Source organism: Convolutriloba macropyga, chromosome 13 (genome assembly GCF_964194025.1).
Source record: "Convolutriloba macropyga chromosome 13, txConMacr16.3, whole genome shotgun sequence".
Lineage (NCBI taxonomy): Eukaryota > Metazoa > Xenacoelomorpha > Acoela > Convolutidae > Convolutriloba > Convolutriloba macropyga.
The window spans coordinates 32,577,294-32,594,538 of record NC_134480.1 but is presented as its reverse complement, the minus strand read 5'-3'; the positions used below and the strand labels follow the sequence as shown (position 1 = coordinate 32,594,538).

Below are 17,245 nucleotides of genomic sequence, written 5' to 3'. Positions count from 1 at the left end.
TGTAGAAAGTGGAAATTGCGATGCAATATCAGTGTTTAAAATTTGATTTGGGAGATTGCGTTGTAAAATGTTGCTGAATTTTTTTTACAACTAGATATTTAGGTTTGATGATTTGTTTAAAAAATTCTTTTTCTTGTGATAGGCGCTACCACAAAATCTTCATTATATTTTGAAATTTTTGCAGACTTTATAGAAATTTTTGCAAAGACATTTAAAGATTGCAAAAGACTTTATAGAAATATAATCGACTAGACACATTCTTGCTCCCGGCAAATATCCAATAGTAAAAATTATATGGGAGTACTCTATCAGTCCAACGTAATTGTCTACACTTGTAAGATTTTTTCGTCAATGTTCTTTACAGACAATAAAGCGCGATGATCAGTGGTTGCTGTGATATCTTTGCAGTATATGTGATATATAAAATAGTAAACAGACCATACTGTTTCCAACAACTTTAGCTCATTAGCACTATAACGTTCTTGTGTAGTGTTAAGAAAACGAGAGGCAATTGCAATTAGTTTCCATCCATGTGATGTATTTTGTTCAAGTACCGCACCGAGTCCAGGTCTTGAAGCATCGCATTTTATTGTAATATCAGATTGTTGATAATGACAATTTTTCATACTTTGTGATATTTCTTTTGAATTACATTAAAATTTTATGGTGTGTTTTTCAATTCAAATTGTCCTCTTTGTCTGTCCATTATGTGTTTTGTCAAAACCGTCCTCATTTAATTGTTTCAAGCAATTGCTGTCATAATCAATGTGTGCGGATACTGATCCGGTGCTGACTATTATAATGTCAGTTAGAAAAAAAATTGTAATCCATTTCTTTCTGGGATTCTGTTGTCTTATCGGTCAGAATGTAGTATCCAGTTTTAGGTCTATAAGTTCCTCTTGATTTTTCAAAAATAATGTTAAAATTGCTGTGTTTCGCAGTATCATCATGTAATTGTAATTGACTGTATGCTTAATTTAGACCAAGGTTGAAAAAGAAGCTTGTTGATCGTTTTTTTGGATGCTGTGAGAATGAATCAATTACCATTGTTCTGTTAGGCATTCAATAATTGGTTTTATGAATGGTTTTTTCTAGGACTTAGGAATCTAATGATAGTTTTATTAAAAGATCTTTCTTTTTTGTAATGACAATTGGAGAAAACAAATTTTAGTCTACAAAACGCAAGTGGGAGATTGGGTTGTAATATGTAGCTGAATATTTGCAGAACTAGGTTTTGAGGTTTAGGTTTGATGGTTTAATCACAAAATTTTTAAAGTTTTGAGAGAGTTGCGACAGCGAAATGTTCGTTATAGGCCAATTTTTTTTGTTTTTTTTCTGCAAAAGACTTCATAAAAATTTAATCGATTAAACCCATTCTTGCTCCTGGCATATGTTTAATAGTAAAAATAATTGGGCGTAATCTATCAATCCAACATAAAAGTCTTCTCTTGTAGGATTTGTTTCGTTGATGTACATTAGGTACTGACAATAAAGCGCGATGATCAGTGGTTACTGTGATTGTCCTCACTGTTTCCCCGTTATGTGTTTTTTTTTCAAATTGTCCTCTATTAACTGTTTCAAGCATTTGGTGACATAATCAATGTGTGCAAATTCTGATACGGTGCCGACAATTATAATGTCATCTAGTAAACAAAATGTTACTTGGAGACTATAAGTTTGTAATCCATTGCTTTCTGGGATTCTGCAGTCATATCAGTGAGAACGTAGAATCCAGTTTCGAATCTATGGGTCCCTGTTGATTCTCCAAAAATAATGTTAAAAAAGGCAGTGTTTTGTAGTATCCTCATGCAGTTGTAAATGGCTGTATGCTTATTTGAGACAAAGGTTGAAAAAAGGTGCTTGCTGACTTTTTTTTATTTCTGTTGGATGTTGTGAGATTCAATCGATTACCATTTCTGTGTTAGGCATTCAGTATTTACTTTGATGAATTGATTTTTTTAGGACTTAAGAATCTAAGGATAGTTTTATGGAATTATCTTTCTTTATTGTGATCACGATTGAGGAAAACAAATTTTCGTCTACAAAATTGTTTTATTCTCAATATGGCCTTCTTTGGAATCTGCTGAGTTTAACACTAATTCTAGATTACGGAGTAATCAGGACGCGTCGCCTTTTTTAATGTTTTGCTGTACTTTTGGTGAAATTTTGATTTAACGATATGTATTTTCGTTAACCCGATTTGTGGAACTAGTTCATGAAATGGCGATGCGATTGCCTGCATAACTTTGCCTGTAGAATTATGTAAATTGTTAATGAGCTTACCCCTTTTTTGAGTATTGCTGCACAGCTGAAAGCTCAAGGTTCTTGAACAGGTTCCATCCGATGCTGTTCCTGTGGCCATCGTCTAACACTTGGAGAAATTTTTTGGTCGCAGGTCCAGTCATTGTATGTGACAGTTTTCGCTAGTCTTTTGAGAACTGTGATGGGTTCATTGGAGAAGGTTTTCAAGTCTTTTTCGTCTTTTTAGATGTACATTGGGATGTACGTTTGGTTTTCAGTATCTCCTTTGCTAGATATTTGGTGATAATGCAAGAGGCACTACATGATTCAGTCAATGATATCAAACAGATGTTAACAATATGAATTTTTGTGTCAAGAGGCTCTAACTTGTTTGCTTTTTCACCTGAAATAGATGCAATGCAGTTATCTGAATCACAATCATATTGAGAGTCACATACCAAATCGTATTGTTCTCTATAACTATTGATGTAGTAAACTGATTCTCCGTCATCATATTTTTCTTGAGTTGCTTCAATTTGACTCACATTAGTTTTCTGTAGTGGTTGTGTTTGGGGTGGTGTCCCTTTTGGTTCTTTGCACGTGTTAGCGAAACGGTCGGAAAGAAAGCACTTAAAACAGTTTTTACGTTTTGTAGGTAAGTTTTGTCGATGGTTATAGTTCGATGGACACCATTCCAACAGTTATTTGTGTTTCTGTTTTGATTGGAGGCATTCGCGTTGCGATTGTAGTTTTTTCTTTGCTGCTGAAAATTTGTGTTGCGATTGTGACATTGATAACTGTTGACGATATTTACCGGCTGCGTATTGTTGTAGCTTGAGTTTTCTTTGATTTGCTGCTGGTTTTGTGACCCATTTCTATATGGATTGCTTTCTCCAAAGCCCTAGTAGGTGATACCATTTTTTTGAGGAGTTCCTTTTACGTTTCATAGTCCAGCATGTCTAGTATGACAATTTCACGAATGAGGGTAATCTCTTCGTCATCAAGACGACAAATTTTGGCTTGCTCGATCAGAAGTCCACAAAATTTTTCAAAAACTTTCTCCTTTCTGTTGTTTGGAAGAAAAGAAGACGAATAAAACATACGTGATATTTGGAGCTTTGGTGAAAGAGTCCTCCATGACTTTTCAAAATTCCTTCATTGGTCCTTCTTCAACCAGAAAATGTGAATTCTTAATTTTGAAGATTCGGTGTCCTTCAGTTTCTATAAAAAATTATATGAAAGATGTACTTTTCTGATTACATATGTCTCACGGTTTGTCTCCACAAAGAACGCCGATTTTGTCTAATATCTTGCTGCGATTTTGCCAATTGACATTGAGTTATTGATTTTGAACTTTGTGGTCTCTTTCAGTTGCTTGTGTATTATTTGCAATGGGTTCTTCATAGACAATTTTGGGCGGGTACAGAAATTATTTACAAATTTAACTGCAAAAGGAGATGAAAGTTATCATAAGTTGATCACGAAGAACGACAAGAACTTGAAAATGTTTTCTATTTGAATAGACAGTTTCCTGTCTAGTAAAATGAACAAAAAAATCAAGATCAAGTTTTGAACTAATTTGGAAATAAAGATTAAAATGATCAAAATGTACTTAATAGGGTACGGAAAATTGTTCACATTAGCAAGCTTTTGTAGGAGGGGAAAAATTATGACCTAGTCGAGAAGATTTTACGTTGGCCTGAACGACTTCTTACATAAATGTGCTATAATCCTATTGGGTCTGTCTCACGAAGTAGTTTGACATCTTTTTAACAGTTTTGAGAGTTAAATTCTATTTATCCACCCTTGATTCACAATTAGTGTTGGTACTTATACCGCTCTTCAAAAACAGGCACTTTACCACGTAAAGTTACATTTTGTGAGCTTACTTTTGTCATAGTATTACGATAACTCTGCTTTGCCTTGAATAATATGCTCGAAGAATAATGAACCAAAAAAAAATAAGTTAGCACTCTATATTTCTACGAAGTAAAACATCAAATTGGGCACCATGCTGAACCACCTAAAAATTAGAAACAAATTTTTGCAGTATTGATCCCGATCCCCTACCAAAGCGTCCTGCATGTCTAAAAATTGAAATAATAATTTCATTAAGATGAGTAAACGTTCAGATAGCAAAATTACATAGTAAGCAGTCCGTTTTCCGTAACATTCCAATTTTAGTTTTCCTCAATTCTTTTTTGCAGATTAATTGATAATAGATATACATCTTGTTGCTTCAAATTCTATCAAACCAAGAGATGTATTGAGAAAAACTAGTTAGATAATAGTAGTTTTCCGTAAAATGAAGCAAGCTGAGCCTCACGTAAAATCTGTCCTTCTTAACAACGTCATCATCGATCCAGACATGTTTTGAATAGTCATTTCAATATTAATTGGCGATCAAAGCAAAGAGATCTCATTTTATGGATAACTGTCAAATTTCTGATAAGATTTTCTCCGAAATTATGTTTCCTTGTTTTTTTTTGGAATTTAGAGAAAATAAAGTTCCATACATTTCCAGTCAATTCATATAAAAACAGAGGAGGAAAAAAACAGGAATGTTATGGAAAACGGCTGTTATAAACAAGCTGGTTAGCATGTGATTTTGCTGTTTGGGCGTTTATTTTTGACGATTATACGTAAGATAACTTACCAGAAACCGCAATGCAAATTTGACGAGCTTTATCCAGGATTCGGATCTTTTTCCGTTTGTGCCCCCCCCCCCCCCCCCAGCTTAGAGGGCTTATATTATTTGCACCCCCACACGCACGTGACACAATTTTACATATTGATTTACTATGTAAGGACACGTGCTCTGTGACTGGGAGGGAGCATAACGTACGTGGGGGGGGGGGGCACAAACGGAAAAGATCTCAGGTTTCATGTTGAATAAAGTTGCCCCAAAATGGGGATTAAATCCAATTTTATGACAGCTTTCTTTTCACAGTGAAGCTTGAATGAAGTTTACCAAATTTTTAATTGGATTTTATGTTACCATTAGGTAAAATCTCATCTAGGCAGGCGAGTGGCAATTTTCTCCTATATTGATTATAAGTTGCTGGAACAATTTGTCAAACAGAAAGTTTTATTATTAAAATTATAGGGTGCTAGCTTATTTCCGACTTTCAGTATATTTTATAAAGACAATTTGATAAGTGATCAGAGTAAGAAAAAGAGACGAGCAATTTTTAAAAGAACCCAGAAATTACATTAAGGTCGACATATAATAACTATGTCGACATATAATAGGACTATAAGTAAATGTTAGAACACAATCTTAGACGCCCGAAGGACTCAGTGCCCTGACATGAGAGCGCTTGCTTATGAGTCCTGGACAAGAAGCCCGAGGGGACTAAGATTTTGTTTTAACGTATTTAGAGATCCGAGGGTTGGATTTTTTTTGATCGCTAAAACTTGGAGGCACGTGCAATTAGCAATTAGCACGTGCAAAAGTGGAATGATAAGTTTTGCAGCCCTACCTAGCTTAGCGGCTCTAACTTAGCAGCCCTAACTTAGCGGCCCGCTCGCAGTAAGGAAACATATTTTTTGGCGGTGAGGCCAAACCCACTAATACTTTTGACATTTCCCATCAAAACATTGCCTTGCCTTGGAAACGGAAACATATATTCAGAATTTTTAAAAGGTTTCTCGATACTCCCCCCCCCAACCCTCTCTTTCCCAGCAACTTAGCTTTGGAAATGTTTGCGAATAAGTTCCTGATAGGGTGTTACAGATGAGAACCTTCGTTCTCTAAAAATCTCATCACAATACTCTTGAAGTATTCGCAAAACTACACGCAAGGCAACATCTTCTATATAAAATCTTGTATTTTGTGTTCATTGACTGTTTTACTTAATTTTTGGGCCGAACGTAGCAACTCTTGCTAAGCAGCTATAACTTAGGGGCCCTAAGCAGATTTTCCAGGTCAACTTAAAAGGTGAGATGTTGTTATAGTTGTGGTACATAGATTGAGGCTGCCGTGATATTTGCAAGGAGACGACTTGTATAACAACCGAATATCACAATGAGTGGTACCAAGTTTAAATCCAATTTTGAAACACTCGGTTCGAACTTGATTCGTTTTTACTATTTGTTTCTCTAAATAAGGTAGAATGTAAATTAAAACAAGCACATACATGATTTAAAGTGCCAAAAGTGACAGCACCAAAAATTAAAATCCGGAAGTTGTTATGAAAATTGCAAGGAATTGACTTTCACTAGGTTTTGGAATTTTTTGGTGTGCAAGTTGCAAGTTTTTAGTAAAATGACTTGACTTTGCAGAAATATCTTTGAAATTCTGGATAAGTATGTACCCGTTACGCGGTCTTCGATAAACACAGAAATGACTTCAAACGTGACTTAAATATATGTTAGAGTAAATTTCTGAGAAGCCTAAACCAATTAGAGTTCAAAGCTGAGGGCGCTTGCGCCCGAGGCTGAGCTCAAATTGCCGAAGGCTTCCAGATCTATACTCTAACTTATTTAGACCCCAATTTCGCTGTTCATACTCAAAGAGAAAATTCAATTAAAATGTATAGAAACGTTGCAATTCTCGTGCAGCGAATCAATCCAACAATTGAATAATCGTACAACTCAAACAATCTGTTTTCTGATATTATTGTAGAAGCGAATGAATCGCAGAGGTCATCAGCCGGCTCTGTTGTGTAACTCTCATTGTCAATCTTTATGGTTTTTAGAAAATGAGCAATTTGTAAACAAATATTTCTTTATTTTGACTCAATTATAGACCTTAAAAAAGTCCTCTCTGCCGAAGTTGTTATATTTTGTGACTGTTTTCTGTTTTAATTTATCCCCTTTAGTTATCTTTGAAAAGTGTATGATTTGTCATTTGAGAAATTGGGCTTCGAATAAAATTTTCCCAGAAACATGCCTTAACGCTTCCGAGAATTTTTTCCAAGAAGTTTGCTCAGTTGATTGCTCATTTTATACAATTATGAAAGGTTGAGCTCTTCGAGACAAGTGTGAAAAGTGAGCGAAAAAATGATTAAGATTTGGTTCAAGATTTGAAAAGTGGAACTCTTGAAAAAGTATGAAATAATGACTTCTTGCTTGATCAGCTTTCAAAATTAGTGATCAAGCCTAACTTTTTGTTGATGTCTTAACAGTGAAATTGAGGTTTAATGTTAGTTTTAGCCTCCATGGAAAATTAACTTACTCACGGAGGCCAATGGCATTGTGCCCACCTTCCTGCCAGGGCACTAAGTACCTCGGTTTGTTCAGAAATTTCTTCAAAAACAAACCTACCCGTGCCTTAACTACAGAACAGATCAATATATCAGAACTGGAGCAGAGTTAGTTCAAAGAACCTCACAGAGCTCAATCACAGTCTGATCAGATCACATTTTACGCTTGTGATAGAGTACCCTCAGGTTAGAAACTTGCTGCTACTCTTAACAGAAGAGATCCCAAAGTTGCCCTTTTGTGGACTATTCTTCACAGAGCTGCCTCAGAGGAGGCCTCTTCTGGGACAACTCTTGACGAAACTGGCACAGAGCAAGCCTCCACTAGGAGAAGTCGACATCTATGCTATGGTCAACTCTTTCGAAAGCAACTCCGTATCAAACAATCCCTGTGGTCGATTCTGTCAAGAGCAACTCAAGATTAGACCTACTCTTGGCTGAACTCTGTGAAAACAATTGTAAGGGCTGCTATCTCATTTACGACAAGGAAAAACTTACAATGCCCAGTTCGTTTCAGCGGTTTCAAATCTGTCTGGATATACGTTTTTAGTTAAACTTTGTGAACTGTGTTGTCCGTTATATTGTAGATTGCTGTTGTATTATATGTTAGTTTTGTGACTATTTGTTTATCTTAGTTTTTTAAAGTATCAAGCTGGCTGAGGTTACTACACATCACACAATACGGGATTTTATTTATACCGGTTCAATGATATATGTCTAAAAATAGTTTATGTAAAAAGAATTGCCCATAAATCTAAGTTGCGTTTACTTCTTTTTGCTCACAAGTCAAAATACCAAAAGCTGAGTTGTCAGCAGTTGAGTTGCAGCTCAGAAACTTTGTAGACAAATAACGCAGTAACAGACAATTTACTGCTTATGAATGGTTTTCATTCCACGACACAGTATTGGGCATCATTACGAAATGTATTTGGTTACAAAATTAACAAGTGTAGGCTTTTTTCTATTTTGCAAGCTCTATTTATTCACTGATTCTTTGATTGTGCATGTATTTTCTCAAGGGCTGATTGGTTGAAGATGAGATAGCAAATACGCCACATTTTCGATATAAAATAGCGTCATGAGTTTTTATTAAAACTGTCGGTTATCGGTCGAATATTCCAAATCGACGTCAAGGATTCGGTGTAAAAAGACTTAAATGTTTGTTTTAGATATGACGTACACCTGCGCGCTTGAGTGACGTCATATGTTGTTTTAATAGAGCTGGATTTTTTTTAAAAAAAGAAGGGAATTTTTTATTAAGCGCAGTCTTCACAGTTGGCCCCAGAGATGTCCAACCTTTGGAAAAACACTGCCCATCGCAAACACAAAGTTGACGGATCTCTTACTCTGGAGAGACTCTGATCCAGCTTATATCTATTCTGGAGGCTCAGTACGTGCGGAAATCTGAAAAATCAAGTGCACAACCGAAAATTTAATCCGACTTGTGCAGTATTCGTGTATAGCCAGTATATTCTAGCTGACACTAAGAGAAGCAAGGGTCAGAAAAAAACCAGACGCTAAAAACAGAAGGCGTGCCCCCTCATCATATTAATTTCAAGATGATTGATAAGAACGCAGGTGAGATGATTGAAACTTTGCAACTAATTTGGTGTTTGCTTGCTTCATTGATTAAAAGTTTCCGGATATAACATAACTAACTATCATGTTAGTGGCCCTAGCTTGATTTTGATTGTTTTCAAACAACAACTAGTGAAAAGGTGGTATAAATTGGGTTTTTTCAGTTTGTGTCCCCTCCCAGCTGAGTGGATGCATATTATTTACATCCGCCCAGACGCACGTACCGATTGATTTACCGTGTAATGACATGTGCTCTGTAACTGCGAGGGCGACAACAAAAGGAAAAGGTCCAGAAAATCTTTGCGACTTTGGTATAGATTTGATTTACAGTGTTATCGATATAGGCCTCGCATGTAAAAGACAGAAAACCTCTATAAGGCTGAGAACAATTATGCAAAAGACCATAATGAGGTGGCAAAAACCTGGATACAAAATTCAGTTTTCAAATAGTAGATTATAGTTTAACAGTGAACTGAGACTTGGTACACCTTGATAAAACATACATGATGACTCATCTTGCAAAACGTGAAATATCTTGCCAAGATCTTGAAACATCTGCATTTTATGGTAAATCTCGATAATATCTTGGTAAGATAGACCAAGAAGTTTTCTTGGACAAAATCTTGACAAATCCTAATAACACTTATTATCTTTTCTCATTACTGCTTGACGTATTTCGTCCTTAGAAAACAAATCAAAGTCTTCTGAGAACTCAACACACTAAATAATATTAAGGTAAATATACATTAATGAAGTCAAGGTAAACTTTTGTTGAGATTAAAGTTATGCGAACGCTAAAGTTTAGCTTAACTTTGTTTGCGTAAAATGGCCTTCAAACATTTTTTGTAACGCTCTGCAGTATTTAATTGCATAGTTTAAGTAAAATTACAAAAAACAGAAAATTTACGTTTGCTAAAAAATATACGTTGTTCTGCAGAAACAAAGAAACTCTGCTAAAAATTCTATTATACTGGAAAAAGTAAGCTCAATTGTTGGTTAATAAACTAACGGGAGCTGAATTTTCCGACAAGTCGTGATAATTCATGGTAATTTTTGGTAAATCTTGATAATTCTTGCCTAATCATATGAATTCGTGCTCAATCTTGTTTAAAGGTGCCTTTCTTTTTTAAAAACTTGGTATATCTTGCATGTCATGGTTAACTTTCCTGGTTATCGTGTCAGGATCTGTTTTCTTGACAGCCATGCAAGGATTTTGCAAGTTCGTTCAGGTCTTGATATTTTCATGACAAGTAGCATGTGTAGATCTTGGCAAGTTTTACCGAGATTTAGTATTCTTCTCATCAAGGTGTACCAAGTTTCAGTTCACTGGGTTGATATATTTCGCTGCATTGGTTCTTTAAATAGGTTAGAAAAAACACTAGGCCTTCGCTCTTTGCGCCCAGAACTATGTTGGTCAAGGCCATGATTTGTCAGCGTCAAAATATTCCACAAATTCCAATACTGATGATAAATTGATAAAATGCTTGAAATAGGCAAAACATAGGCGCCAGGGATGATTAGCCCTTGAAGGCAACTCAATTTTACTGACATTCATTTATATGCCGAATATTCAAAAAGTTGGCCGAAAATTTTTACCAGAAAAGCGCGTTTAATAGTTGGTTCAACTCTTGCTAATATTGATAAAAATAGTCGTGAGACTATTGTAATCAGTTTTATCACATTTTATCAGAAATGGACCACAATTCAAGCAAAAATCAAGAATAATATGAACAAAAAATCAGTAAATAGTTACTCCCCTAAAGCCGAACGAAACAAAAAAAATTTTAAAAATTTTAGAAGGATAAAAAACACACACATGTACTACATATGTATACAGTACAAGAATATATGTATACATATTATATATTATATGTATATATATATATATATATATATATATATATTATATATATATATATATATATATATATGTATATATTATATATATATACATATATATATATATATATATATATATATATATATATATATATATATATTTGTATATAAATATATATATATATATATATATATATATATATATATATATATATACATATATATATATATATATATATATATATATTGCATTCTAGTAGCTTCGTTGTATTCTAGTAGTTTTATACTTTTATAGAGGAGCAAAGTATTCGCTCACCATACATTTCTGATGATCTCGAGTTTTTGGGCTTTTTGCTATTCGAGAGTCGCATTTCCTCAAAATATTCAAAACGCAATTAATTAACATCTGCCAATATCAATGATAATTTGATTGAATAAACCAGCAACCACCTTTTTGTTCCGACCTCAGTGGGGGAACTATATACTCAAGGGTTTTTTTCTGTTCAGTCAATTTTGGCCGATCGATATAATTATCGTAGAGAGTTGTGAGTGGTATCTTAAAAAATTCCGTCCAGCTCAGAACATGGAGTCATTTTTTTACATGTAATGAAGGAGGTTTAAATTTTTGTGAATGGTAGAGGATAATTCGTGGTTTTTTTTTCCAATTTCTGTATTTTTGACAAAATTTTCTTCAATTTTGCTAATATATGTTAAAATTTTTAAATGTATTGTTAATGGTTTTATCTTTAAAGATAGACAAAGTTGCCAAATTCTGCGATTCGAGTTTTTGGACAAAATTTATGCTAATTTTTTTAAAATTCATTCTTTTTTTGTCAAAAATCGGAGCAAATATGCGTTTTTAGCCCACTCTCTTCCAAATTGCTGGAAGTAGAGATCTAAAAACTTCTGATATATACTTCTTATGATCAAAAAAGAGCTTTTTGTACTCCAGCTGGCTTTACGATTTTTCTGGGCTTATAATTTTGCCACTTTTTTCAGTATTTTATTAAATTATACAATTATACTCGATAATGACACAAAATAAATAGTTTATTTTTGTATACAAATTGATCTTTTGGAACAAGCAGTCATTTGAACAATTGAGTGTTTTACTAACCGCGCGACAATATCAGGGCTAATCCTGATCTCAACATGGATCCTTACGGTAGAATTTTTTTCGGATTTTAATGGGTCGCGGCCTTTTTTAAAATGTTTCGGCATTTATACTTTTTTATGTAATTTACTGAGAGCTTTTTTTCTCCCTATGTTTTGGTTTCATTTTTCACACGTTTTGTAGTCCAATGACATAGTCTCTAAAAACACACATTCAATTTGCTTTTTAGGAGGTAAAAGTCAACCTAGACAATGTTTTCAGACGTTATCTAACGTAACTTATGTTTTTGAACTTATTTGTTTTATAAAAATGTTTGTGAATTTTTGAACTTTGCCACAATTTTATCTTATTCGGTGCAACTTCTAGCGTAGTCTCAATCACAACAGGCGGACAATCATTTCCTGTGAGTTATAAATTAATGTCTCTAAAAGTTTTATGTAATTCTTGGTTTTGATAATACGAGCTCTCAATTTTTTTCCTTTTAGAGCATATTTACACATGTTATTAATAACTAATAGCCGCGCAGCAAAAGCTGGGGCTATTTTTGGCCTTCTCTTTGTTTTTTAATTTTTCGTGGAGATTTTTGTTCCGACCATATGACGTCACAACCAATCCAAATCTGCTTTTTGTTCATTCGTTCATGCAATGTCATTGAATGCGTGCTTGACGCCATTTTTCATTTTTGGTGGAGCTATTTTTTCGTTCATTCCTGTGATTAAATTTTTGGCACACTTGAATTACTTAACACTCAAAAATGACTTCCTCACTTTGAAATTCACTTTTATTTACTTTAATTAAAAGAGCTAAGGTCAAATATGTGTGTGTCACTATAAGTGAAAGTTATTTGAGAGCAACTAATAGAAGCAGCAAAAACTTTACTGATTTTTAATAAAAAAAACATATCAGCCTTCAATGAAAAGACGAATTTCTTTGGTCTGTCCTTTTTACTGTTCTTTGAGACTGCAGATCTACGAAGCTTTTGCGGCTAATTTTTGGCAATCTGTCAGCTATGTTACTTTCATTTTGTTTCCTGGAGAAATTATCACATTACTGACAAGTCCAATTGAAAAAAAGAATATTTGAGAACTTGAATGACGTTGAAAACAGGCGTATCTGAATACGTTAATTGTTTTTACTGAATAGAATATGCTTTTTCGCTGAGAAACAGTTCTCTCGCAAAATTAAATGGATTCTTTTTATCTTCTTAGTTGATGTCTGTTTTTCTTTTTGTTGTTTTACGACATATACTTGATAATGATAGTTCTCAATTGCTTCCCCGGAGGGTCTTACAACCTATTTATAAAAAAAAGTCGCAACAACTTGTGTTTATTCAAACATTTTTGTTTTGCGGTTGGTTATACGGTTTGACTGATTTCTTCAACCATTTGGTTTCATAAAATATTCGTTATTCTATACTTTTCAATTTTTGGGTTTCTGTTATTATATCTACGTATTCCCTCTATAAGGAACTCCCACTGAAGTTCAAATGAGAAGGAAGTGATGATTTACAGTTGTTGTTTATAATATCTTATAATTAAAGTGCCTTGAACACTGTTGTCGTGAAAATATTTGTGAAATCTGCTATGTTTTGGAATCTGCTGACTTAGTCTCATTGATGAGAGGCCCAATTGCCTCTCATGGGGTGTTGCATTTTCAACTGTTTTTGAAATTCTGAGGTGTTGCAATTTGATCCTATTTTGTTAAAAACTTATTTGTTATGACTTTTGAAAATTTTTTTTCTAGAACATATTTGGATTTCTGAGCTTCGCCATGTTTTTAATCGTTTTTCCCCGAATTGATGGCTTCACGACGCATTTTCTTTTGATGCCTATGTCACAACGCATTTTCTTTGCGCAAAACCCCAATCTCTATAACAGTGTCAGTTTCAGCCATTTGTTTTTTGGCTCTGTTACTACTGTAACAACAAGGTTTCATAAAAAATTTGACTTTTTTATATGTTTGTACATAAGAAAGGACTTTGCTGTCTTTTTGAGCTATAACATTAATGGTAGGTCCCATTGGCTCCAACATATTGCTCAATTGAACTTTTTTAATGCTCTAAGTGAAAAGTTTATGGTTTTAAGGGCTTTACTGCAATTTTCGCAGAGTTGAACTTGACTTTTTATTTTTGCCGGTATTTGTCGTTCTGTTTAGTAATCATATGACAGATAATAACTGGTCTCAATTGCTTCCTATGGAGATTTAAGTGAACATTTTATTGATTGCAGCTGATATCTAATGATATTAGTCATATTGAAAAGCAATTGTTTTCAAAATCAATTGCACCTTCGCACCTTTTTGCTCTTTTTGTCGACCTGTTACCCAATTACATTGAGGGTAGTTGTCATGTTTTTACTAAAAAAGTATAGGTTAAGTTGTTTTGTTCAGGTTTTGTTTGGTTTGAGTTTGATTTTGTTATGATTTTTTTAAATATAGACATCGAGATTTGTTCGTAATTAATTTTTTTTATTTAATTTTTATTATTGTCCTTTCAAGTAGACTGTTTCATTTGACCTTTAGCCTAGCCCTATTAATTTCATTCCATTAGTGGTTTATATAACGATATGTATGTTTTTGAAAGTTTTCTATTTCTTCATCAATTGGTAGCCAATTAAGTCAAGAATGTGGATGAGCGGGATCGGAATATTATGTGCGTTAGCACATTGCAGAGCCTTCTTGTTTAATATTTTACTTGAGATAAGTCCTTTTGGAATTTTCACCAGGACCAACCCCAGCGAAAAGCATGCACGGTCATTGTTTGTATATTTTTTTAAGAAACCAATTAATCATATTCGGGATTTTTCCTTTTGGGTGTCAAACTGAGCCCTTGTAACTAATAAATTGGTGAAAATGATCTGTTCACGCAACCTTGACCACATATTCAACCACATCAAAAATGAACTGCACTGCTCATTAACAAACAACAATCAACAAACAATAACCCCGTATTTACAATCATTCAAAATCATCATTTGTGATGAATTAGTGCTTTCTTTACCTTGAAACTGTTCCTTACCATGTAAGAGTTTGTCTTCAACAACAACAGATCAATTTACCGATTTTATGAGGCCGCAAAAATAGTAAAATGAGTTATTTTTTGACAATTATTGTGCTGATTTTTTGTCAGTTCACGTTTTGTGTTTTGGTTGCGTTAAGCAAACACGAATCGATATTATCACACAATATACGATTTCTAGCCACAAATGGCATACCCGTAACATACGATGTGAAATACTTTGTTCAAGTCCGAGCAACGGTCGAAGTTGAATTGCCTCGAAGGATTAAAATTCGAAAATGTGGGGGAGCTATTATTCACCCCTACTTCGTTGTAACTGCAGCTCACTGTGTGTCACGTGTTGGCACTTTTTTTACTCCAGGTTTGGAATACTTTTGATAAATTGATTGCGTAAAATGATTTTTCTCTCGTTGATCTGAAAAACAAACTCTCAAGATGTTCCCAGTAAAATCTGATTTAAAGTAAATCGTCCTTTTATTTCGTTCATTGTGATCAACTTTTCACGTTTTGAAGGTTGTCGACCTAAAATAATTTTTTAAAATTTTGCAAGGCAGACCCAATATGGGCTCTTTTTACAGCCTTAAGGTATAAAGAGTTAGTTAGGGCTACTTAATTCTTCGCGCGAAGTAGACTTACCTTGTTCTCTCTGACTAACCGACTCTATAACACACTGAAGATAAAATTCAATTATTACGGTGGTAATATAATACAGCACCGGAGTCAATGGTATAAACATAGTGCAACTATCTAATAGTTTGAGTTAAATCAGGTGTGCTAGCGCTCTGTAAAAGAGGATAAAGTCTTCTCAGTCTCTGATTGTTAGAGAATACATATTCCGTATTCTCTTCTGCTGCAATTGCACCGTTACAGCGGATTAAAAATTGAATCGTAACCGGCAGACATCAAGAAACAGAACAACCAAATAATAAAAAAAAACTAAAAGAACAACCATCACGAAACAGGGCAACCGCGAAACCCAAAACTACAATGTTTTATAATAACACCAATAATATTGAAAACTATGGATAAAATTTCGGAATTTATGAGAATTAATGAAAACAACAAAGAGTTCTTTGATCTAAATTTAACTTTAGATACATTTAGTTGCCCTTCATTGAAATCTGGACGTGTAGGCAAAAAATTCAAACGACATACACACAGGAACCACACGGTCACATACACACTCTCATTCAAACACAATCTCACGCACACATGCACAATCTGACACACAACACACAAATGCACGCATAAATAAATATAAACAAAAATAGCGCTGTTAAGATTTTAAAGTTTTTTTCCTATTTCAAATTTGTCAACACTGTGAAATTCGTTAAGAAAGTCACCCCGTCAGTTATTATAGACAGTGATAATAAATATGGAAACACAAAAGATGAAATCTGCCAATTTAGGGTTAGGAACTTATAATAAGCAATTAAAATTTGGGCGGTCAATGTGTTGAAGACCAGGTTGGCGGTCGGAGTTACTCACATTCTCTCACTAACACATACTGAAACACACACAAACTCACTCTCACTCATTCACTCACTCGCCCACTCATTAATTCACCAACTCACGCACGCACTCACTCAATCTCTCACTCAGACACACGCGCAAGTATTCTAGCTCAGAAATTTACATACACATGCATATAAAATAGCATTATAGTACTCCTGCATGAGAAAAATTGCTGATAAATGTCAAAACTTTTGTAAATGTGAATTCACAATGCTCTGATTTGTCTTTTTTTGTGGCATTAAACTGAAAAGTAGGCACAAAGTGCGTAATGCATCAAAATTTCCCCAGTAAGGTAGAATGTAAATTACTCCGAGCACACAGAGAACACATCACATAAGTATTTCCTTGCATTCACGGAGAACCAACTCAAATTCTTCAGAAGCAAAAAATCCAAAAGTCTTTGAATTTTTGAAGCACATCGGAGAATATGTAGTAAAAGCACTGCATTTGCAAGTTAAAACAAGGAACTCTAAGAGGCGATAAAGAAATTTAACATTGCTGAATTTTTCTTTAAACTGTTTTTATTTTTTAAGACAAGATTATTTTGCCCAGAAAACAAACCAAATCTGGTCAAAATGTTTCCGCTCCTTCTCCCATATTCGTGTGCGGACAAGTTGTTAATTGGTTAGGGGTAAAATGGAGCTTTATTTCCAATGAAAAGTGGTTACAAATGTTAAATGATGGTGCATGCGATGATATAGGGCCTCATATCATCAATTTTCTGGTTTCACCAAAATA

General features: G+C 34.2%; 2 protein-coding genes across 14 annotated transcripts in view; one reads left to right on the top strand and one right to left on the bottom strand.

Moving 5' to 3' along the window:
• The window catches only part of LOC142351887 (uncharacterized), a 32,392-nt gene extending 26,966 nt beyond the window's left edge, over nucleotides 1–5,426 (bottom strand). For 2 of the 5 annotated variants that reach the window (XM_075404135.1, XM_075404139.1), the window contains exons 1-2: nucleotides 5,368–5,426; nucleotides 4,131–4,193 (exon numbers count right to left, since the gene is read on the bottom strand). The gene's annotated coding sequence lies outside the window, so the exon portion shown is untranslated. Of the gene's footprint in view, nucleotides 1–4,130; nucleotides 4,194–5,367 lie in introns of those variants that run through there. The other 3 variants (XM_075404137.1, XM_075404136.1, XM_075404138.1) reach the window with 3 other exon arrangements.
• A 2,134-nt stretch (nucleotides 5,427–7,560) lies between these two features.
• The window catches only part of LOC142351585 (trypsin-like), a 28,439-nt gene continuing 18,754 nt past the window's right edge, over nucleotides 7,561–17,245 (top strand). For 2 of the 9 annotated variants that reach the window (XM_075403696.1, XM_075403695.1), the window contains exon 1: nucleotides 14,954–15,353. In XM_075403696.1, the coding sequence (XP_075259811.1) occupies nucleotides 15,062–15,353 (292 nt within the window). In that variant the 5' untranslated portion in view covers nucleotides 14,954–15,061. Of the gene's footprint in view, nucleotides 9,024–14,953; nucleotides 15,354–17,245 lie in introns of those variants that run through there. The other 7 variants (XM_075403700.1, XM_075403703.1, XM_075403702.1 and 4 more) reach the window with 7 other exon arrangements.